The 25467-nt window shown below is 41.0% G+C and overlaps 1 protein-coding gene across 2 annotated transcripts in view; it reads right to left on the bottom strand.

Moving 5' to 3' along the window:
- Nucleotides 1-25467, bottom strand: part of UNC5D (unc-5 netrin receptor D) — a 615641-nt gene that overhangs the window by 250711 nt on the left and 339463 nt on the right. For both annotated transcript variants that reach the window (XM_061134611.1, XM_061134612.1), the window contains exon 3: nt 11452-11595. In XM_061134611.1, coding sequence (XP_060990594.1) covers nt 11452-11595 — 144 coding nt within the window. The remainder of the gene's footprint in view (nt 1-11451; nt 11596-25467) is intronic.

The following is a 25467-nucleotide window of genomic DNA, read 5'->3' as shown; positions in this document are numbered from 1 at the left end:
TCTAGCATCAACCAAGGCAGCCACCCCCGACAGTGCACCTGAGGAATCTCTGGATGAGAAAGAGCAGGACATGGGCCCCAGGTAGCTGAGGAGCGTATCAAAGGAATGGTTTCAATGACCCCAGACTCATGCATCTTCCCATACGAAGAAAGGGCTTCCCTCCTGGCTCAGACGGAAGAGAATCCGTCTACAGTGCAGGAGACCTGGGTTCTATCCGTGGGTCAGGAAGATCCCCTGGAGAGGGGAATGGCTACCCTCTCCAGTATTCTTGTCTAGAGAATCCCATGGACAGAGGGGCCTACAGTCTGTGGGGTGGTAAAGAGCTGGACACAACTGAGAGACTAACATTTTCACTTTTCATACAGAGAAAAGCACTAAATTCCTTAACTTGAAATACTGGGATTTCTTTTTTAATTAGAGGATAATTACTTACAATATTGCATTCGTTTCTGCCATGCATCAACGTGAGTCAGTCATAAGTATACCCCTTCCTCTAGAACCTTCTTCCTACCTCCCTCGGGTTTTCTTTTGGTTAACAGTAATCCTAAGATCATGGCATCCGGTCCCATCACTTCATGGCAAATAGATGGGGAAACAGTGGCTGACTTTATTTTTTTGGGGGCTCAAAAATCACTGCAGATGGTGATTGCAGCCATGAAATTAAAAGACACTTACTCCTTGGAAGGAAAGTTATGTCCAACCTAGACAGCATATTAAAAAGCAGAGACATTACTTTGCCAACAAAGGTCCATCTAGTCAAGGCTATGGTTTTTCCAGTAGTTATGTATGGATGTGAGAGTTGGACTATAAAGAAAGCTGAGCTTTCAAGAATTGATGCTTTTGAACTGTGGTGTTGGAAAAGACTCCTGAGAGTCCCTCGGACCTGACTGCAAGGAGATCCAACCAGTCCATCCTAAAGGAGATCAGTCCTGGGTGTTCATTGGAAGGACAGATGTTGAAACTGAAACTCCAGTACTTTGGCCAACTGATGCGAAGAGCTGACTCAGTTCAAAAGACCCTGATCCTGCGAAAGATTGAGGGCAGGAGCAGAAGGGGACGACAGAGGATGAGATGGCTGGATGGCATCACCGACTCAATGGGCATGAGTTTGGGTAAACCCCGGGAGTTGGTGTTGGATAGGGAGGCCTGGCGTGCTGCGGTTCATGGGGTCACAAAGAGTCAGACACGACTGAGCGACTGAACTGAACTGAATCCTTGATATTCTGATTACCTGGTACTTTGTTGCAAAAACTTTTATATATCCTGGCTTCTCCCCTTGTCTCTTCAGAATAGATTTTTGGGCATTATCTTTGATGCTGTGCCCTGGGCTTAGAGTCCTAAAAAGTTTCTGCTGAATAAAACATAACTCTCAATTTTCAGGTTGTGCATCTTTCTTAGTCAATATCATTTAAGACTTTTTAATTTTGATGTGGGCTATTTTTTAAAGTCTCTACTGAATTTGTTACAGTATTGCTTTTGTTTCATATTTTGGCTCTTTGGCTGCAAGGCACATGACATCTTAGCTCCCCGACCAGGGAATCTAACCTACACCCTTTTCACTGAAAGGCAAAGTCTTTACCCACTGGACCACCAGGGAAGTCCAAGTCACACCATCTTAAGTATTTCAGATAAAAACCTGCTCCTCCTATCTTTCTGATGGACAAGATCATTACTACCCTAAAGACCAACTTACTTGCCAAATTATAATGTTTGATGCTGATCCCTGGGCTTCAGGCTCATAACCCCAACTGCTTGATAAAGACAATTCATTGAACATTCCATGGGTTCAGTTTCATTCAGTTGCTCTGACTCTTTGCAACCCCACAGACTACAGCACGCCAGGTCTCCCTGTCCATCACCACCTCCTGGAGCCTACTCAAACTCATGTCCATTGGCGTCGGTGATGCCGTCCAACCATCTCATCCTCTGTCGTCCCCTTCTCCTCAATCTTTCTGCCTTCAATCTTTCCCAGCATCGGGGTCTTTTCCAAGGAGTCAGTTCTTCACATCAGGTGGCCAAAGTATTGGAGTTTCAGCTTCAGCATCAGTCCTTCCAATGAATATTCAGGATGGATCTTCTTTAGAATGGACTGGTTCATCCTATATTCCATGGGTATATTCCGTGCATATATATTCCATGGGTAGTTCCCACATAACTTGATCAAAAGCCAGACTCATCATCTTGTTCTCCACACTAATTTCTTCTACTCTATTCATGATCTCACTTCAGGAAGTCACCATTCATTCAGTCACTTTAACCCCAAATCAAGACAGACCCAAATCTGGGATTAATTCCTCAATGTCTACTTTAACTCCTCCTCACCGCTGCATCCAAGTAGCCACAGAGCCTTGGTCATTTCATGTTCTTGGAATCTCCATTTTCCCCTCCCCCTTTAAAGTATACCATCCAGCAAAGTTCAAGCCCCATCAGCAGTCCCATAGCTTAGCGCAAGCTATGTCCTGAGCTTTGCTCCCCTTTAAATCTCTGTGGCTGAACAGGTGGGGCAGGGGTTCGCAGGTATGACCGTATCACTGCCTGATCATGACACTGCAGTGGCCTGGAACACGTCATGGATGACTCTGAACTCTTAGCAGAGAATCCAAACATCTTCCACAATCTGACCTGCCTACCTCTCCCGAGAGCCCCGACTCCTTGTTTCCCACAGAGTTCCATGCAGTTTCCATGCTGCATGGGCTTGCAACTCAAGCTCTCTCCGTAACCTGAACATGGGGTTTTCAAATTAACCCTCCTCCTTCCTAAGCAATTAGCCCAGAAAATGTATCACAGGACTTGAGGATTAGTAAATTAAAACACACTGTGCTTACTCTAGCCACACTCCCTTGAAAAAGACTTGTTTATAAGTCTATGTTATTCACTATACTAGAGTATAAACTCTTCAAAGGAAGGAATGGAATTTTATTTATTGTGGTGATATCTAGCATAGGTAGACAATTATTCATGGCTATCCAGCACTTTCACACCTTGGTTAGTTTTTCTTTGACACTCAACAAATTTCTAGAATGCACTTCCTTGTCCTTACTTATTCTGGTAGAAGGATACTGAACTAATTTAACAATCATATCACCAGGCTCAAAAAGTCCTTAGAGATGGACAAAGATAAGTCGTGTTTTTGTTTGCAGGTTTTTTGGTTTTCTTTTGTTTGCTTATCATCTGTTCAGACTATCTGTCAGAAGGTTTCTTCAGTGAAGAAAATGAGAGCTGAATTGAAGCAAAATCTATATCCTCTTCCTCTTAAAGCTCTATGAGAAATGGCCTTTTAGAGAAATGGCCATTTTCTAGGAAGTTTAAGGTTTATTTCGCCAGAATGGCAGACTGAATTGTGATTTCCTAAAAAAGGTGGTGGCCCTATTTCTGCAAATTCTTCTCCATAAAATAATACTTGGCAATCAATGACATGAAGGAATGTTATTTGATTGGGGGATTTTTTTTTTTCATCATCCACAGTAGGAAACATTATGAAGTCACACACTGCTACCCAGAAGTTCCCATCTTTAAGGTCGATGTACTCAGTTATGTACACATTAAGCAGAAGTAGCACAGTTTACAACAATTCCATAGAAATCACCCTACTCTACTCCCAGAATCACAATTTCCTCCAATTCAGTGTTACTCACACTTTCTACTAAATACACCTACTGGCAGAGGAAAATAAAGTCACATCCCCAAGGCATTTACAGATAGAGCCTAGAAAGATGTGGCATGCCCAAAAGGGCTTTGACATTTCTAGCTGCATCTCCACAATTCAAGAAAGTTTTTTTCTGTATTTGTGTTCATGTTTATATTTTACTTATCTGAAGGGAAATACAACTGATATTTCAGAAAGATGGACCAAGTCTATCTTGTAGTACCTTATATCCCCAGGACACCCCATCCCCATTCCTACACCAGGCTAGAATTTCGAGATATCTGTAGTTAAAAATGACCGATTATGTAAAATGTTCCTCCGTTTAGCCTTGTCCAGCTTCCCTAGGGTTAAATGCAGATGAGCTATATTTGGAAGGACTATCACTGAAGTGATGCTATCTCCTCAGTCTAACTCATCAGGAGTGATCCATGGACTTGTCCCACTGCTGGTGATGTCACCTGATAAGGGGGTGTATGGTGGGAATCCCTACTGCTAAGTTACTAACCCCCGCCTTGTGATTAGTCAGTGACTTGTGGAGAAACACTCTCATGTTCAGTTCTACAAACATTCTTTACCTTCTAAAACTTTCAGCCACTGATTTCAGCCTCCATGACACTTGTCTAAATCAATGAGTGTTATGACAGGTGCTAAATGACTTTCCATTTCCATCAATCCTTCTACATTTATTCATTTATTCTATTATAAACGAGTTGTCTCCTTCCATTTATTTTTGTATTCTTTTAAAAATATATCAGTGTAGATTCAAGGATTCTTATCTAATAAGTTATAACCTTTACTATGATCTCTTTTGAGACTCAAATTGTCCCAGATGTGACCTGTCAAAGTCCTTTCGAGGTGACTATTTCTTTTTTTACAAGTTCAATTTGAGGAACACTACACAAAATAACTGAACTTTACACTTGTAAAAATTCAATGTAATGAACAACAAAGAAAGACTATGCAATTATTTGGATTAAAGAAGGCTAAAGAGACCTTGCAACTGAATGAAAGCCATGATCTAGGATTTTTGTTATTGTTATAAAGGACTTTCCAGAACAACTGATAAAAGATGAATAAGGTCTTTAGACTGGACAACAAGAATTGTATCAATGTGAATTTCTTGATAAATATACTACAGTCCTGTCAAAGAATGTGTTTTTTACAAACATACAGTATTTAAAACATTTAGGGGAAATGTATTTAGGGCAAAGGGAGAATCATGTTTGCAACTTAATCGTAAGTCAAAACACAAACCATCATTGTCTAATTACAAATAAATCCACTGATAAACACAGAAAGACATGATGTCAAAGCCAGTATGGTCAAATGATAACATTTGAAGGTTGTGAGTAAAGAACTTAATGGAATTTTTTTTTTTTTTGTACTACACTGCAACTTTCTTAAAAGTCTGAACTATGTCACAATACATTTTCTAAAAGAAACCCCTATAAGTCACCTCCTCACCCAAGGCAGTAATTCCTTCTACCAGTATCACCACCAGCAGACACACAGCCCTCGCTTGCCTATGTACAGTTTGCAGGAGAATGTAGTCCAGGAAGAATGCTCCGGTATATGCACATTTCTAGTTGCTGGCTTGACCCCAAATATGCTATCTTAAAACTTAGCTCCCGTGATGTGGCCTCTGGCTTTGCAGCAAAAACAGAATAATCTTGTCTCCAGTTCCATATGGAGCCATTTGGAATGTGTCCCTAGCCCTGAGGCCAGTTAGCCCCTTTTTATAAAACCATTACACATACAAAGTGATTTCCTGAGTCATCACCATTACTGCCATCACGGCTATCTTCATGGATGTGAACCACAATGGTTGATTTATTGCTCTAATACTGATGGCTTGAAACTTGATTTTTGAATGAAGGACCCACATTTTCATTTTGCACTCAGCATCACAAATTTTGCACCCAGTTCTGCTGCCACAAGCCTATGGGGGCACTTTGGTGTAAATTGGACACCTACGAGAACAAGGTCTTGGCTATAAAACGGCCACAAGGAAACCCAGCCCCTTCACTCATGTGGTTGCAACCACGTTCTGGGGTGCATTCCTGCCTGGTGGGGTGCAGGCTGCATTTCAAAGCCCATCCCCTTCCTTAGCTAGATGCTCTAAGCACCAGATAAACATGAAGATGTTTGGTTTATATTTAATTTTGCCATCAAGAGAGGGCTATGGACCACTTTTAGCATGCGAAATTTTCATCAAAGCCATGAAGCCAAGATTCATAACAGGTTTAATTGGATATCTCCTCTAAGTTTTCAGAAAAATGCCACCCTCTTGGACTTCCTTGACAGTCCAGTGGTTAAGAATCTGCCTGCCAATGCAGGGAACATGGGTTTGATTCCTGGTCCGGGAAGATCTCCCATGCCACGGGGTAGCTAAACCCATGTGCCACAACTACTGAGCCTGCAAACCTCAACTACTGAAGCCTGTGAACCCTTGAGACCATGCCCTGCAACAGGAGTAGCTCCTTTTTGCTGCAACTAGAGAAAGCCCAGGCACAGCAATGAAGACCCAGCACAACCAAAACTAAATATGTAAACAAAAATAATTTTTTTTTAAAAGATAACACCCTCTCCCACCAAAGCAAATAAAAATAATACCGCTTTTGCTATGGGGCTGTGAAATGAGGTAGGGAGTTTCAAAGCTTTTAAAAGGGATTCTCGTCTAAGTTTTTCACTCATTCTTGGCACAACTGCATAGATATTTTAGGAGAAGTGTCTCCAATAAGCTATTTAAGTAATAGTCAGGATGCATATTTTATAGATTCCTCTTTCAAAAAATAATCAACAGAACAATGGGTTCCTGCTTCAGTTTATCTCAAGTTGCCAACTTGCTATGTGACTGTAACAGGCCAATGTTTCTCTCAACCCCCAATTCCCATATAGCAGAAGTAGTTTGGGTGTCAAGAAGAGTTTGCCTAGCCAAAGGGTTAATGACAGAGGACAAACATGTTGTAAGCAGATGAAGAAGAGGAAGAAAAATGGGAAGGAAGAGCAATGGCTAAGCAGCCAAATGTTCACCCATGAAAATAAACAACTACGAATAACTGAATATTTCTCGTTTTGACAACCGTCCAGCAGCAGAAGTAACAGATGCCACCGCGGTCCGACTACCTCCAGCTCGACTGAGTCAGACAAACGAGAGGAGGCCCGTGGGAGATGCTCCCTGGAGATGGACTTCTGCCAACCTGGTGGGGGGAATGTGGCTGGGCTGTGTTTACTTATTTACCTTTAGAAAATCACTTTGAAATGGAGCTTCAGTTATTTCCAGCCCCAGGCAGCTGGATGGGCAGCCAGCATCTCTCTGGCATGGGGCGGGATGATGAAGGAAAATGCAACGGTTTAAGACGATGGGCACTTCAGCTACTAAAACAAAATCTTATTGGCCACTAAGGAATAGCTCATGATTTTATGTAACTATATATAATGCATTTATATATAATAAGTATAAATATATATATATGTATTCTGTGTGTGTTAGTTGTTCAGTTGTGTCTGAATCTTCGAGACCCCAGGGACTGTAGCCTACCAGGCTCCTCTGTCCATGGAATTCTCTAGGTAAGAATACTGGCATAGGTTGCCATTCCCTTTGCCAGGGGATCTTCCTGACCCAGGGATCAAACCTGGGCCGCTTGCACTGTAGGCAGATTCTTTGCCATCTGAAACCAGGGAAGCCACATATGTTTTACATGTGTGCATATACTGTTGTTAAACTGCTCAGTCATGTTGGACTCTTCATGGCCCCATGGGTTGTAGGCCGCCCGGCTCCTCTGACCACAGGATTTCCCAGGCAAAAATACTGGAGTGGGTTGCCATTTCCTTATCCAGAGGATCTTCCTGACCTCGGGATAGAACCTGAGTCTCCTGCATTATAGGCAGATTCTTTACCACTGAGCCACCAGGGAAGCCCATGTGCATATATATATATTCACATATACGTATTGTGTGTGTGTGTGTGTGTGTGTGTATACAATTTGACCAAATGAAAGAACTCTATTTATTCAGAAACAGAGTAAGAAAGCAACCATTGCTTCCCTCAAGGAAACACTCACATGCACATGAACTTGTGTTTTTATGATGGTTCTCGAATTCCCATTTGACAGAAGAATGCAATCAACAGGGCTTAGTAGCAAGAACAGAAGGATGAATGGATGGATTTAAGATCTGGTTCCATGCCTTCCATCTATTTCCTGGGAGACCTCTGGTCAAGCCATCTAACCTTTTTCTGAATGTCATTTTCTCAGCTATTAAGTGCCAACTACTTCTTAAACAGTGCTTCCTAAGGTGTTCTAGGTTTCAGGGTCTTCCCACATTAAAGTAGGGTCCACAGACCAACTGGCGACATTGGCATGATCTGGGACTTAGAAATGGCAGAATCTCAGACCTTGGGCTGGACATATTGACTCTTCTTAACTGAATCGTCTACATTTTAATAGGAATTCAGCTGACTTGCATGCATGTTAAAAGTTTGAGAAGCCCTGTTCCTGGGTACGCTGTCCCAAGGTTATACAATCATAGACTCACTTAGATAACCTCATACAAACACAGCTTCCCTGGTTCATTCTCAGGGCTGGGGTAGAAGCCAGGAATCTGCATAGTTAACTGATTCCCCAGGTGGGACCATTTCAATGAAATGAAATGAGTGACATGAATAAAATAATAGTGTCAATATTTTTTCCCTTGAGAATCAGATGATCTCTAAGTGATAGCATGCCGGCAAGCTTCCTGGTGTTTTTATAGAGATAAGCTAACATGATCATGACAAGCCATCTCTCAGTTGAATGGCTCAGATGCCATGAAGGTTTTGCCCACTGCAGTTTTGAAACTGCTAAAGTTTTAATGGATCATTGGTTAGATGCAGGAAGCATAAGAAGCTCTGATGTTGAACTACAATAATTTAATCAATCATACAAAAATGGTCCTAATTTTGCAAAGTCCCCTCGAGACAACTGTCATCAGATTCATGAGATACATTCATATATCAGAATCTTTATTTAGCACATGAAGAGGCCTTTAGCACTTCAAAAACCAATCTTAAAAAGAAGAAATATAGTGACAATTATATCCAATTTGGCTTTTCATTTATTGGGAATAAAAACTATCCTCATGTGCAATGTGTTGTTTGCTGGGAAATGCTTGCAAATAGCATGCAGAAATTCCTTATTTCAACAAAACATGAAAATTATAAAAAAAAAAAAATAAGAACTGTCTTTTTTTTTTTTAACCCTCTGTAAGTAAATCAAAAAAATTCTAAGCAAGGTCCTAAATACAGCTTTTCCCTCCACTTTTGATACTATTAAACATAGTTAAGTTTCAATTTACATTTTAATGTACACTGGTTCCCAAGTCAAATGCAATATTTAATGATAAATCATGTCTTGACTTGCATAAATAATTTTAAATAAATGAAAGAATCTGTCACTTGCTACATAGGAAGAGATTCAAAATATGTTTAATTATATTAAGCTAAGTGCATAACATGGGCTTTAAAGATTTTCTTTTTTACTTAAAAATCACATCTTTATTATAGTCATGTGTGCATATCCTATACAAGAATGACCAAGTGATTTTTTAATCCCTAAAGAGATTTGCAAGATTATTATCAAAAAAGTATCTGCTGACTCTAAAAAGTAGGCAGTGAAAAGAAAAGTGTTTTCCATTTTTAAAACATTCTTTAATCCTATCCTACTTTTGAGAATTGGGTACTTAGGGCTGGCCTCAAATGGAGTTTTAGAGTCTACATAGCCATAACCCACAGAAAAATTACTAAGGCACTAGAAATGTAACTGAGTTCAATTAGTTTAAGTATTAACACAGTTCCTGGATAATGATGCTGGAGATACAAATATGTAGGACCAAATATGTCATAATAAGTGATGATTGATAAGCGTTAACTCTGTGTGAGGTATGATTTTAGACACTATAGTTGTCAATACCTCTAACTCTTATAATAACCCTATGAAGTCAGCAGCCTTTTATCATAACATTAGATGCAGAGATAAGAATCAATTGGCCCCCATCGCAACGCTAAGCAGTGGACTTAGTAAGTGGAAACCAACAGGACTCCAGTATCTGAGTTCTCAGTCACCAGGATACACATTCCTGAAACGGGAAACTCTCGGAGCAAAGGCACATGTCCGAGAAGTGAGGGTGATGAGCATACGGGTAATGTGTTTAGAAGGACAGCGTACAGTGTATACAATGAAAGGTTGCGGAAGTTAACAAAAGATGGGTTTGAGTCATTCTCTGCCAAATTTTCTAAGGAGGGGGAAACCTTTGGCGGTTTCCAGCAGGCACGTAATAGCCAGGAATGAATGAGTAAGTATGGAGGTGACAGAGTTTGGAGATGGACAGATTCATGAGATGCTATATATAGGATATCATACATGTGGGGCTCAAGAGGAAGTAGTAAAAACAAGGGGACAGGCGATATGGAAGACACAAAGGAAATGGAGGGGACTTGTGTTGAAGTTCCCTACTCGGTTTTGCATCTCTTCTCTTTGAGCTCTAGAGGATAATCTGCTTCACCCTGACTAGACTAGGGTCAAACACCTTGGTGAGGCTGACCAAGGCTACGCTAGGAGCACAGAGGTGGACATCTTAAGGAAGAATAAAATCAAACATTCCCTGTCTCAGCTGACCAGTCGTAAAGTTATTTGTGGGCTAAAATTAAATACCTACAGGTACAGGGGAAATGTTTCCCACAGCTCTTACATAAAGCACAGCTTACAAGATGACCTCCTCCTTGGCCTCCAAGGGCCCAGTCAACATGCAACCATGAGCTTCCCCAAGTGTGAGGACAGTGAAGGTGATGGGCCTGTGCTGAGAGGGAGATTTCATTTCCCCAGAAACAGAAATGTCTCTGCAATGCACAATTTATTCTTATTCTCAATCCCCAAAACATCCACATTTGCTACAAAGAACTCCTTGAGTCCTCAGATAAATGGTCCTTGTCCTGTATTCTTCACGGCACTCTCAAAAGCAGCATTCAAAAAGGTATTAATACAATAACAACAAGAGTAACCATTTCTGGCCTCCTCTTTTGAGGGGCTGTGGGGTAGGCTTTTATACTCCTTGGCACAGGAGATTTCATGCAGACTCATTGGGGTGGAAGGGATGAAGACATTTAAGGAAGAGAGAGGAAGTTTGTGTATGTCTAAACATGTTTGAGATGATAAAAACACTGATGCTAAACGTGATGAAGAAACCTTAGGCTCTTCTGAAAGGCAATCTTTTTTTTTTTTTTTTTCCTCAAGAGCCTTTTTGTCAGTCCTACTTGGGTCAAACAAATGCAGTTTTAAAACCCATTTCCATGTTTTAAGATTCAGAGGGAAGAGGTTTAACAGGAGGCTATAAAACTCCCTTAATCTTTAATGTCTTATTTTTGTAGATTTGCTGGCAAAGTACAGTAAACTGTCACTGCTCAACATTTTCCATCAATGCACCCTGAACTGTGTCACTGGTGATGAAGAGCAGAATCCATTTGCGTGACTTTTTCTCTTTTCTTTTTTGGGGGGGAACCATTTCTCCTGGTATTGTGGAGGCACCTGCATTTTGACAACCTAGGCAGAACCTTAGCCCAGCTCACTGGCTGATTGTCTTCCAGAGGGAATTCTCAAACATTAAAAACACAATTTTATAAGAGGGGACTGATTCGCGGTGGAGAGAATTCTGATGGTTTCTCGCCAGCCCCTCATTTCCCTGCTATAGAAGCACCTGGCCTGTCCCGAGCCCCTCTATGAAAGGCTAGTCTGTGCCCATGCAGGACAGAGGGTCACCCTGAATATACTCACAGGCGATGCGCACGGAGGCCTTTCTGCTTTTGGAGGTCCCCAGGTGGCTCCATGCCACACACTGACACCAGTAGTCCTCGGGCCCGTGGAAGTCTTCCACCTGCTGCCTGGTGACATTGATGAACACCTCCCGGACCTTCAAGCCTGCAGAGGAGACAGAGCCAATCCACTGAGGCCGGTGTATTCCTCGACGAGAAAGTTAAGGCCAGCCCAACCTCTTCCTGTTAATTAAAACCATTCCGTTTTTAATCAAGGCGAGGTTTTAATTACTTTGACAATAATATATTACTGCTAATTAAATTCCAACAGCTGAGTAGGCTGAAAAGAACAAGTGTAAAATATTAACCAATGTGGTTCCCATACAATAGAATCGTTTTCACACTCCCTTGACACCATGCTTTCTTTTTTTCCCAGCTCTTATAAACATTCTTTTTTTTTTCTTTTGCTTCAAGAAATTTTTTTATTAGTGTACAGTTGATTTACAATGTTGTGTTAGTTTCAGGTGCATAGAAAAGTGAATCAGTTATACGTATACATACATCCACTCTTTTTTAGATTCTACTCCCACATAGGTCATTGCAGAGTATTGAATAGAGTTCCCTGTGCTATATAGGAGGATCTGTTATAACAAAATAGTTATCTATTTTGTATACCGGAGTATGCATATATCAATCCCAATCTCCCAAGTTATTCTCCCCCTTCCACTCTATCTCTCTTGATGTAAAATCTGCCATGAAGAATGTAGCACTGAATTAATTGCTGGGATTCTAGAGACTAAAGAAGTCTCAACAAACCAACGCCAGGACACAGTTCCAGGTGGTTCTAAATGCCCCACCTCTGGGTATGGCAGGAGAGGGTCACTGTAGCCATGCAGCTTAGAATAAGGAGGGGACAGAGGTCGTGCATGGTGAAGAGTCCAGGACTCCAAGGAAAAGCCAAAAACTCCAGACAACACAAGGAATGCAGACAAGCTGAACTAAGTTGATCTTAAATCCTTGAATCGCTTCTTGAGAACCCAGGAAGAAAGGTTCTTGGTGCAACAGAATGAGGAAGTAAAGAAAAAGAGAAGCTTTTATAGAAAGAGGGGTGAAGACTACATTTAGGAAATGGGATAAACTAAAACCTCGACCTTGTCATTTTTTCAATACTGTATCTTTGTATACTCCATCTAATAGTCAAAAAGTTTGCCTGATGCATCTTATTGGGGAGTGTGAATTTCTTCCAAACCTCTATCCAAGGACTATCAACCTTTCTTTTTGGGGGGAAGGACAGCCACTTTGCATGAAGTGCAGAGGGGAAAAGGACACCTTCTTCACTAGCATCAGGTAAACCATTACAAGCAGGCGAGCAGCCTTTAGAGTCAGCATGCTCTCTGCAGCCAGCGGCATCTGCCAAGTCTGTGCTCTGCCCTGGTATAGGCGGCATGGGAGAAAAAAAGCCTACTGAATCCCACCTAAGTGCCCAGCATCACTATAAGCCTTTCATCTGTTCCCTCTTTACGTTTCCGCAGTGCCCTGACACTGCTGAGGCTGCTGAAGCCTCACTCTGCAGACCAAAGAACGGACTTAAGAGTCATTTGTCTGCAATCACACAGTCTGGAGATGGAAGATCCAGGATTTGACCCAAACCAGGACTCTGCACACTCCCCTCATCCAAATTCAACTCAGTCCTCGTATTTCAGGTACTTACCTTAATTATGGAAATAAGACTGATACATGGTATATTTAAAGAAAATCTGGGTGCATAACTAGGCTTTTTCCTTTATGTTCAAAAGAAATTCAGGGGACAGAACAATAACAGTCCAAAGGAGCCAAGGACTCTTGGTGGAGGAGGTGGAATTTGATTATATCCTGGGTGCTGGTAGGATTTAAAGAACAAGAATGGAGGTGGACTAGTCATTCTGGGGAAACACTGCCTTCCACTCAACTGATGACATGTTATTTATAGTGTGTGATGAGAGCGCTTTAGGGTCACATCATTCAGCATGTACACAATCTGAGTAAGACTTTCTGAGTTTTGGGGAGGTACCATGCATAGAAAAACATCTTGAGTACAGTTGATAATTCACATCTCTGCACAGGGCGCAGAAGCACACCTTCTACCTTATCAGAGATCTAAGTCCTGAAAGCCATCTTCTACATTGAACAGGAAAGAAGCCTTAGAGGGATTTTTATTGTTATTGGGTCGCTACTTTTCTTTAATTTGCACTTAAATAAAAGAAGTGGGAATGAACGGATCAGGGCAAGGAGAAGGCAGAGCTAGCAGGTGAAGAGAAGGAGAAAAGAAAGTAAGCTTACAAAAGAGTTTGAGGACAGAAAGCATACTGGAGTGTGCCATTCATACTGGGGATTTGAAAGTTAGGCTGAATAAACAAAAATAAAGAACTAGGCTGCGGAGAAGAGGCCTTATATTTCCTGGGTCTGATTTGAGACGAGTGGTGGATGATCTACTTTGAACTGTGCAGGGGAAGAGAGAGAACGCCAAATCAGCATGTCCAGGTGTGAGGTGGCTAACTGACATGCCCAAATTCCCCTGTCATGGAATGAGGAGACTCAGAGACAGACATTTGGCAATCAGCTCTCACTGAAGAAGCATTCAATAAGTCAAAAATCTGTCCAGACTAATAAGGAATTGATATACCCAGGTCTCCTGCATTGCAGGCGGATTCTTTACCAGCTGAGCCACAAGGGAAGCCCAAGAATACAGGAGTGGGTATCCAGATACCCCAGTATCCAGTGGGTATCCAGAAGCCTATCCCTTCTCCAGCAGATCTTTCTGACCCAGGAATCAAACTGGGGTCTCCTGCATTGCAGGGGGATTCTTTACCAACTGAGCTACCAGGGAAGCCCATATATATATATATATATATGTATGTGTATACACACACACACATATAGAGAGAGAAATACACACATACACAAATTATAAATCATCATTGTGTGTATGCGCTTAGTCGTGTCTGACTCTTTGCAACACCATAGACTTTAGCCTGCTAGGCTTCTCTGTCTATGGGATTTCCCAGGCAAGAATACTGGAGTGAGTTGCCATTCTCCAGGGGATCTTCGCAATCCATGGATTAAACCTGTGTCTCTTGTGTCTCCTGGATTGGCAGGCAGATTCTTTACCACTGTGTCACCTGAGAAGCCCAAAGTTTTTATATATATATATATATATAAAGTTTTATATATATAACATTATATATATATAACATTATATATACATACACACACACACAAATATATATTTGTGTGTGTATTACACACACACTTATTTTTACTTTCTCTGTCTTTTAAGAATATCTAAACCCATCAGCTTCCTCCAGGCTGCAAATGAAGATAAACACTATCTCAAAATGGTTCAAGGTCATCATGTTTATGAAGCAGAGAATTCCCTATCCAAACCTTAAAACATGCTATGAGTTAACCTAGGCATTGTGGTGCTTAAAGGGTACCTGGGGCCTGTGTTAGTGAGTGAGACAGAGGAAAACACTCAGACACGGAGTAAGTTTACACTCACAGATCCCTAGAAACAGGAGGCACCTCGCCCAGGGCTACACGGGGAAGCACCAGGGTCTGTCAGGAGGCAGAGGTGTCGGGAGACACGGGCAGGAGACTTTACTGCAGTTTCCTTGGGAAGAACTGGAGAGGCAAGGTAAAAAGATTTAGAGTGGACGAGTTTGCTTCACTTCAGTGGACTCGGGGAGAGAATGGCTGTGGCTAGCTGTCTGGCACCTGGTCCCAGGTTAGGGCAGGAGAATAAGAGTTTAATAAAAGGAATATTTGGGGTCAAAGCTCTGTATCTGTTGGTTTGCTTATGAAGGACGTGCTCACAGGTAAGTCGTTTGCACCTCTAGGAATGAGCTATCCCTGGGTAAGACAGTCCCTTGAAAGTCAGCAAGACCCCGAGATGTCAGAGAATCAAACACTAAACCTTGAAAAACATAGTTATTACACATGGACAGCCATACGTTTGTTTTGGAAAGCACAGACAGTCGGCCACAGACCCCCACAGTGAAGGTCATAATTGATCTCACCCCATTCATGTCAGGAAGTCTTGCAACCTCTCATTCAGACTAACCACAGCTGAAAGGGGAAGGCTGAAGTCATAGTTTCAGCATTACAATGCCTTGGTTTCAAGTCCTTCAAAGAGGCTCCCCGTGGGTTTGGAGAAGTGGAATGAGTATCAACCAACTATTTCCAAACACAGTATGCTTCGGAAGGTAGCATCAGGGGTGTCAGGATTCTTTAAAAAGCTATAAGTAACTTTGCAATCTACACACCACCCCCTCGCCCCCAAAATTAGTATAGCATCTCTCTGGCTTAGGCCTTTTTTATCCTAACATGAGGTCTTTAGCCTTGTGTGAGAGCATCCCCTCTAGGAAAACTAAAAATAAAACTACCATATGACTCAGCAATCCTACCCGCACAGGTGGGGATATACCCTGAGGAAACTATAATTCAAAAGGACACATGTACCCTCAGCGTTCACTGCAGGACTGTTTATAACAGTTAGGACATGCAAACAACCTAAATGTCCAATGATGGATGAATGGATAAAGATGTGGGACATGTATACAATGGAATATTACTCAGCCAGTAAAATGAATGAAAGAGAGTTATTTGTACAGACATGGATGGACCCAGAGTCTGTCCTATAGAGTGAAGTAAGTCAGAAAGAGAAAAACAAATACTGTATACTAATGCATATATATATGAAACCTAGAAAAAATGGTACCAAGGAACCTAATTCCAAAGCAGGAATAGAGACACAGATATAGAGAATGGACACATGGACAAGCGGGTAAGGGGAGGGGGGTCTGAATTGAGAGAGTAGCATTTTCATATTTACACTATCACATGTACAATAGATAGGGAAGCTGCTATATAACACAGGAAGCTCAACTGGGTTCTCTACGAGGACCTTCGAGGGGCGGGAGGGGGTGGAGTGGGAGGGAGGTCCAAGAGAGAGGGGATACATGTCTACTTACGGCTGACTCACTTATCAAACAGCAGAAACTAACAGCGTTGGAAAACAGTCATATTCAAATTAAAAAAGAAGGCCACACGTGAATCAGCTAACCTCCCCTCTCCCAAAAAGTATAGTGTGCCCTTCATACCAGGCCTTTTTCTTCTAACATGAACTATTTAGCCTTGTCAACCATACCCTCCAGGAAAACCCTCGGGAAATCACAGTTTGTCTCTTATACTTTCCTCCACCATAAGAAAAAACATTTCATAAAAATAAAAAATTAAATAGTACATACTCTCGTAAATCTTCACTATTGTTCTTTGAGTGCTATATTACATGTGTGTGTGCGTGCGTGTGTGTGCGTGCGTGTGTTATATGCATTAATAAAGTGCTTCCCAGGTGGTACAGGCTTCCCCTGTGGCTCAGATGGTAAAGAATCTGCCTGCAATGAGGGAGACCTGGGTTTGATTCTTGGGTTGGGGAGATCGCCTGGAGGAGACAGCGGCAACCCATTCCAGTATTCTTGCCTGGAGAATCCCCATGGACAGAGGAGCCTGACAGTCCATGGGGTCGCAGAGAGTCGGACAGGACTGAGTGACTAAGCATAGCACTCACACAGGTGGCGCAAAGGTAAAGGATCCACCTGCCGATGCAGGAGGCGGAAGAGATGAGGGTTTGACCCCCGGGTCCAGAAGATCCCCTGCAGTATTCTTGTCTGGGAAATCCCATGGACAGAGGAGCCTAGCAGACTACAGTCCATGGGGTCACAAAGTCAGACACGACTGAGCACAATGTGCGTATGCATTAATAAATGTATATGCATACATATATAAATGTGTGCATTTACATATATACGTGAGAAAGCACATCTGAGAAACCTTCATCTAAAGCAGCTCTATTTTGGGACACCTTTACTCACCCCCCCAGTCCCTGCACTGAAGTTCATCCAGTACTGTTGCAGAGATCATCATCTACTTCTCCATCTCCAGAGATGGCAGCTAACTTGTTCAGAGGAAGTGCTACAGGGGAACAAAAATCCCAGGCAAATAGAAGCTGGCATGTCATAAATAAGACGAGCATGGTACCTGATAACTTGTGCAAGTCTAATAGGCACGGAAAAGTCCAACCCTTTAAATTATTGTGCAAATTATAACCATCAGCCTTTGTTATGGAGGAGAGTCTTACGGAAGATAAAAATATGACTATGGAACTGAAATGCTAATAAGCTTTCGACGCTGTGGATGGTTTAGTTGTAGAGAGACGAATGTTGGCAGCGGATGAGTAATTGCTCCGCATGTACTAAACATAACAGAGCTGCACAGAACTTCATCATTTGTCACCTTTATTTGTTTAAATGAGAAAAATGCTGACAGCAGTTATTGCTATAATCCCCTTATTTATCAGATAGGAAACACTAGTTACTCTTAGCAGGTCTAATCCTGTTGGGAGAATAAAAGTTAGGGAATTTTCAAACTAATTGAAGTATATGCTTCACTGTTCAGAGAAGAGAAATATAGAAGAAAGGAGGAAACATAGAGAAAAAGGCTGAAAATTATTGGGTTGACCAAAAAGCCCATTTGAGTTTTTCCCTAAGATGATACCGAGTATTTATTTCTGATCCACTTTTAACAAGAGGGCTCTAGCTTTAGTCTTAACTTGTTCTTTAGAAATGGGTTCTAGAGTAGTACTTAACATTCAGCACCATGCCAGCTGCAGCCAGTACCTAACAGCTGTCCCCCTGCCTTTCATCTTCTGATTATTATCAGACTTCCACGAAGCCCATCAATACCATCCTGCCATGGTTTTTGCTGCAAACCAGTTCTCAGATGTACCTGGGGATGGGGGCATGGGGAGGGTTTCCCATGGTTCTCTGAGGCTAAACACGTCACCACAACTGGACGTTCAATCTTTGGAAGTTCTCTGTAGTAGGATACTCAGATAACAAAATAACTGGATTCAAGGGAAAAAAAGGAGCGTCCCTCTTCCTCCTGTAATATTTTCAAACCACACAAAAGTAGTTAAGAGGCTAGCGACTAGAGTTTGGTGAACTGTTTTCTACCCTAATTTCTGTGCCCATTTCCCTGGACTGTCTTAGCCCAGGGTCATGCCTATTCCATGCCTGGTTTTCTACACTGTACAGCTTCATGATTGGGAATTAACCCAGAGAAGGATTCTATTGAGTTAGCTTCCACAGATAAAGCTCCAAAGAACTATTCTAATACTTCATGGGTAGCATGGGACCTTGCTCAATTTGGGGCGAGAGAAAAAAAAAAAATCAAACTCCCCATGAGAAGTAACCACCTCTTATTCAAGAACCTCCTTTAACAGACCAGCATCTCCTTAGATCCCCCAGTCCCTCTGATGCGTATACTTTGCTCTGACACAGCCCCATCTCATTCCACTGTCTACTAGGAAGATGGAAAACAGCCCATTTCGCTTGAAGAAGTGAATCCGCCATGTATACGAGGGGCCATTTTCCATTTGTCTCTTACTAGTCCAGGTAGTAGAAGAGTGAAGAAGCTGGCTTGAAACTCAACATTAGAAAAACTAAGATTATGGAATGTAGTACCTAGTACCACCACTTCATGGCAAATAGAAGGGAAGGAAGTGGAAGCAGCGACAGATTTTATTTTGTTGGGCTCCAAAATCATGGTGGACAGTGACTGCAGCCATAAAGTTAAAAGATGCTTGCTCCTTTGAAGGAAAGCTATGACAAACCTAGACAGCAAAGATTAATTAAAATTTAAAAACAGAGATATCATTCTGCCAACAAAGGTAGCGAAAGCTACGGTTTTTCCAGTCATCACGTTACAGATGTGAGAGCTGGACCATAAAGAAAGCTGAGCGCCAAAGAACGCTTCTGAATTGTGGTGCTGGAGAAGACTCTTGAGAGCCCCAAGGAGATCAGACTAGTCAATCCTCAAGGAAATCAACCCTGAATATTCATTGGAAGGATTGATGCTGAGACTCCAATACTTCAGCCACCTGATTCGAAGAGCCCACTCTTTGGAAAACACCTTGATGCCTGGAAAGACTGAGGGCAGGAGGAGAACCGGGCGATGGAGAATGAGATGGTTAGATGGCATCACCAACGCAACGGACATGAATTTGGGCACACTGCAGGACACAGTGAAGGAGAGGAAAGACGAACATGCTGTGATCCACGGGGCTGCAAAGAACTGGACGTGATGGGTGACTGAACAACAACAAGCCAAGGTTTGCAGCCTACAAAGTAGACTCAAACAGTAAGTTTCTCCAAATTTTGAAGAACATATTATCCTTCTTGACTAATCATTATATCATTTGTATGTCCCTTTACTTTTATTAATGTCATCATATCCATTATCTTAAAACTGTGCTATTACTATTCCTATTATTTTGCTGACGGTCCCATATCATAAGAAACAGATCCAACACACAGTTGACAACATACATTATTTTTAAAACATTGTATTGAGGCCTCAGATGTGCTTGCCACTTTGCCAGGCGCTGAAGATACTGTGACAAAGCAAATGATGAAGATTCTTGTTCTCAAGGAGCTTGCAGGATAGAGGGGGAGACACTTCAACCTGCCCCAACATTGAAGTGGGACAAATTCTGCAACAGGAGAAGCATAGGTTGCCAAAGATCTCACAAGATGGGCTTCTAATCTCTCTATAGCATCAACAAAAGCTTCTAGGGTGGGCACCATCCTACCTACAACTTGAAGGCTCTGTCCTCACCCAGTATTTAGCTCAGGGTCTAGGGCAAGGCTCTGGTAAAGACACATGAATCGGATCCATATTTGAAGTTTTAAAACTCTGAGATACAAGGAAGCCTTTTGATGGAACTGTGCTTCCATTTCTTAAGGGAGCTTACATGTCTTCAGGCCAACATGCTACTGAAAGTAGCAAATTAAATGGAGATAATTGAAAGGTAGATCCATATTTCATTTTACTGGCAGATGCTTAATTAGGGCTAAATGTCTTTTGCCACTTCATCCTAGCAACAAGATTAAAATGTATTTTGATAAAAAATACCCATCCTCCTTTGAAAGTGCACTATGCCTAATGAATACTCTTTAGTTTCCCCTGGATAATAACCACTCCACATATCCCTCAGAAGTATGGCAAGTTCAGTCTTAAGTACAGAAACTAAGAATACACCCAAGCTCTCCAGTTTCATCCTCACTGGAGATAAGAATTAATCATCACAGAGGTGTCTGGCAGAGGAAAGCAAATTAACTTGATAGCGTGGTCTGGTAACAGACAGAAGAGAAACTTAAGAGGCTGGAGTAGGGATGGGAGAGTTATTTAGAGGACAGGATCCCTGAATGAATTACTGGGACCTCACACTCACAGCTTGTGGGTAACCCACTCATGATTTCCAACCCTGTTGTCCCAGTCAATGGCTTTTCATTCCTGCAGACACCACAACAACCTCCTGGTAGTAAATCATCCTGAGATCACCCCACCAATTCTATCTCCCTCGGTGATACCAGGGGCTCTGGGAATCACCAAGACAAAATATAAATCAATGGAGTGAATCCTAGGCACATGAGATGTCATTCCACGACAGACAACTCTTTACCTATTAATGATACAGATGCTGGAAAAGACTGAGGATAGGAGAAGGGGGCAGCAGAGGATGAGATAGTTGGATGGCATCACTGACTCAAAGGACATGAGTTTGAGCAAGCTCTGGGAGATGGTGAAGGACAGGGAAGCCTCACATGCTGCAATTCATGGGGTCACAAAGAGTCAGACATGACTTCGTGAATGAATGACAACAACATACTAGTGCTTTTTGGAACTGTAAAAGTTCATCATTTTCTATTTGTTTTTAGAAGCGTAGAAACCATTACTGCTGTCTGTTTATACATTGGTGATACTGTGAAACACAATAAAATGTTTTATAACTGAAAAGACAAAATAACACAACAAATTTAGCAGTTTTATATTTATCATTTTGAAGGCTAACCTCGATTGGGAATTTACTATATACCAGACCCTGAGCTAAATATGTCACACATATTAGGTTCTACCACCCCCACTATAGTTCCCAGAGTAGATACAATTATAACTGCCATTTTATACAAGGGAAAGCTGAGGTCAAAGGACACTAAGTAACATATCTACCTGAAGAAAGTCTGTAAATAGATAAACAGATCTCAAACATGGTAGGTGTCCTATTGCACTAATATTGACATTCTTAACCACTGGACTATCCTCAGTTTTTAAAATATCTTTATAATTCCCACTTCACATAAAGAAACACACTTCTAAATGCTGTATGAACAGAAAAGACTACAAAAGTCCAAAGACACTGCTTAAGAATTTAGGGTTTAGAACAAATATCAGGCAGATATCATGAATTGACATTAAATTATACAAGATGGTTAGCTGCCTTCTGTCTTTGCTATGAATGAAATGATATTAAACAGTTTTTTGGTTTTTTTTTTTTTTTTTTGTAGGACAGGTTTAAATCAGACACACAAGACAAGCTCTGCATGTTCTGTCACAAATTTGGGGAAGGAATTTATAATATTTTCCTGAACACCTTTTTAGAATAGCTCGGTCCTCTCTGAGAAGCAGAGTAATGAACAAGATAAAACCTGGGTGGGGTGGAAGACTGTTTCTATAAATGTGAGTTTTAAACCAACAAACTGGCAATGGAACACTTGAGAGATGGATTTTTCTGTGTTCCGTGGTCTCAAATATATGCTTCCCAAATGTACCCTGGTGATTTGTGAACACTGAAGGTAACTTCAAACTAATGGTTTTCTGGAAGATACTATATCCAAATCCCCATCACCAGCATAGCAAAGTTCTTAGATATAAATTTTAAAGATTTAACACATTTTTATTTCTGTTCTTCTCCCTTTTCTCAACACAATCCATTAACCTCTTCTCCCCAGAGAGTGACTCTAGTTCTTTAATAAGGAAATCACACAGTGAAATCCCTGAAATGATATTCTTTAAGAAGAAAAATATTAGTTTACTGGAGTTGAGACTTTTCCCATGATGCATTGAAATACACATTATTTCACTCATTAGAGTTCGATATCTCCAAGGCAGAATAAGAACCAGGGAGGCTTGTTAAGGGAACTCCATTATTATTGAACAATAAAGAAGTAGCTAAGCTTATTGATAGCCCAAACTTCCCACAGGCTACATTATCCTGATTGCCAAGAGTGAGTTTTCCTGGTTATTGTTGGTTTTCTCTCTGTGTATGTGTGTGTGTGTGCACACGTACTTGCTTATTATATTAAAACTCTTAATTTCTGGGTTATTGGAACAATCCACCCTTTTCTCACGGGCATGATGCCTGAATTGGGATTGCCTCTCAACTCCAGATGTTAACAGAAGAAAAATACAAGGAAGAAGACTTCCCATATTTCCAAATGAAATGAGGCAGAACAAATGAAAGAGGACCGCTCGGCTTGTGCAGAGAACTAAAAGTGTACATTACTAAGAGGTATAGCCATGTCTGTGCAAACACAGTAACTCATGTCAAATAAATTGTGCTTTCTGCAGGAAAGAACTCTTGCTCTGGGTTTTCCAAGCTAAATTGCATGAAAACACACAGTCCTTTTTCTTCTTATTTGAACTGTTAGATGACGGGGCCAAATTACCGGAAAAGACCAAAGGCAGTTTGCAGGCTTTAACAACGGAAAGGACTTATTGCTTCCAATTTGGAAATACAAAAGATCCTGTGTTGACTGTGTTGACTCCCAACACTCCCAGGTCCTATGCATTTCCCATTAGTTTGGTGAAGAAAGAAAACCTGTAAGTAAAAAAGATACCAAAGTTCTCTGGGATTTAAAAATGGAGACTGTGTTGGCCAAAGATACTGAAGCAGATACTTTTCAGCTTCTTAACAGCACGGATAATTCTCTACCCCTGGTCAAATGTGGTCCCACTGTTCTGGGTCTCCTGGTGTCATTCACTCCCCCTGGACTTTGCAGGAACTATTTTTCAGACCCCATCAAAAGCCATTAAGGCTGTAAGGTAGCCAATTCCTGTGCTCCAGCTCCACAATGAAGAAACCCAGGGGAGGTAATGCATCTATTTTTCAATACCTGAGGCCATTTTGTTTCCAACCTTAATTGCACTTATGCATTAGTTTGGGGTCTAATATCTCCACTCATCTTGCGCCAGTGTCCACTTTTCCACTATGGATACAGAACTTAGGAAAACATAATTGCAGTGTGTGGTAGACAGCGATTTTCATTAAGCACACAGAAGAAAAAACAGTTTTAGGGAGAGACATTTCTTTTCTGTTGATTCAATCAAAATAACTTGGAAGAAAGGGTTGTGCTTATTAAATTCTTTTCAAAAGGTAGTTGTTAAAATTTAAGTTCTTTCTCAACAGCTTGTTTTTCAAAATCAGTGTATAATCTCTTCAGATTTTTTCATTTATGATTTTTTTTTGTTCTTCCCAGTTCCTTTGAAATTTGTGACTTTTAATGGTCTTTTTTATTTTTATATGTTTTTTAAAGGAAGCAAAGGCAGAGACTTTTAGATGGAGGCAGAGAATGTAATCAACGCTGCTGTCTTCAAGACATGGAGTTGCCTAGCAATGAGAAAGGAATTAAAAGGAGGAAGCAATAACAAAACTGAATGTTGTGAAATTACAAGAGGGTAGAGTGTTAAATGGGCTTGCAATATTTATCAAGAGGTCTTTAAATGAGAATGGATATAGGATTTTCTAGCAGTAGTATAAAAAAAATAGCTGACCATTTTTCAATGTTCTTCCTATCTTTTACTTGCAGCAGTTTACCCAAAGGTTTTCTGCTGTTTTCAGTTCATTACTGGGCAAAATCCAGGACAGAAATGTCTGAGGAAAAAATACACAACCCTATGGAGCCACTAGTATCTGAGTTCTTCTCCAGTTAGGCTAGCTGAGTTTAAGAGACATATACCTTTCATATTTCACATTGTTCTATAGGCTTTTGTCCTGGGGATAATGCTGTTCCCTTTGCTGCTCTCTACCCAAAAATCAAGAGTTTTCTTGAAAGTCTTCATGCAAAGGTAAATGAGATTGCTACTGTTTGTGACTCAAACTCTCTCAACACCAAATCTATTCACCCAGGTCTCCATGATCCCAATCTTTGTAACACAGAAGCAAAAACTTTCCCAAAACAAAGATTCAGTTTGTTCTCTTCATTTGTTTCGGTTTTTGCCAAACCCTTCTTCAAGGAAGGAAACTATCGCTGGAAGCCTGGAAATGTCTCTATACCATTAATTGTTACAAACTTCTATCAGTGCTATAAACACAACATAGAATAAGGGATTAGCCCTTGGCGAGATGATAAGGAACAGACAAACTCCAATGGAGTAGCGATAAGGATTATATTTGAGAAATTAAACATTAAACAGGTTGATGATAGAAAATGCTGAGACAGGTGATGAAACACATCCTGATGCCAGTAAGGAAAATTTTTCAATATTTTGATTGGGAAGGAGACCACAGGAATCTGTATGGTCCTTTATAGTATCAAGGAAATATATCCATATGAAGATCAGGAGATAGGGGTTCTAGCAATAGCTATGCCATGAACTACTTGTATTTCTTGGAACCTTTTATTTTAATAAACAAAACAGAGCTGTTATGTTTACCACTGAGATCCCTTCCCATTCTCACATTTAGAAACTGGAATTCTAAGCATGCTTTTGGTCTGAAGAATAGTATATCTAAAACAAGCACTTCTGCTTTCTTCCTCATTCTAATTCCAAAGTGGAATGATTAGGGAATTGTGATTCTCTACCTTTTGATGCATTTATGCTACAAACCCAAATTAGCTCAAAACTGCATAATCATTAGCACTGTTGATATATATGTTCAGTTCTTTGCCTCCTTCATTGTTCCTAGGCAGAGATAAGAGTAATATCTTAAGATCTTTATGAAATAATTTTCCTCCCTTGCTTTGGAATACAGCATACCCTGCTTACTTCTTTGTTGGATGCTAATGTTCCTCTTCATGACTCCTAAGGAGGTGTGTCTGTATCTCTAGTTTCATTTTCTTGTCATATTGCCCATTCTTTCTTGACAACTCCTCCATCTGCA

The sequence above is a fragment of the Dama dama genome, chromosome 32, assembly GCF_033118175.1.
Source record: "Dama dama isolate Ldn47 chromosome 32, ASM3311817v1, whole genome shotgun sequence".
NCBI lineage: Eukaryota > Metazoa > Chordata > Mammalia > Artiodactyla > Cervidae > Dama > Dama dama.
Note: the sequence above shows the minus strand (reverse complement) of the source record. Positions and strands in the feature narration are given on the sequence as shown.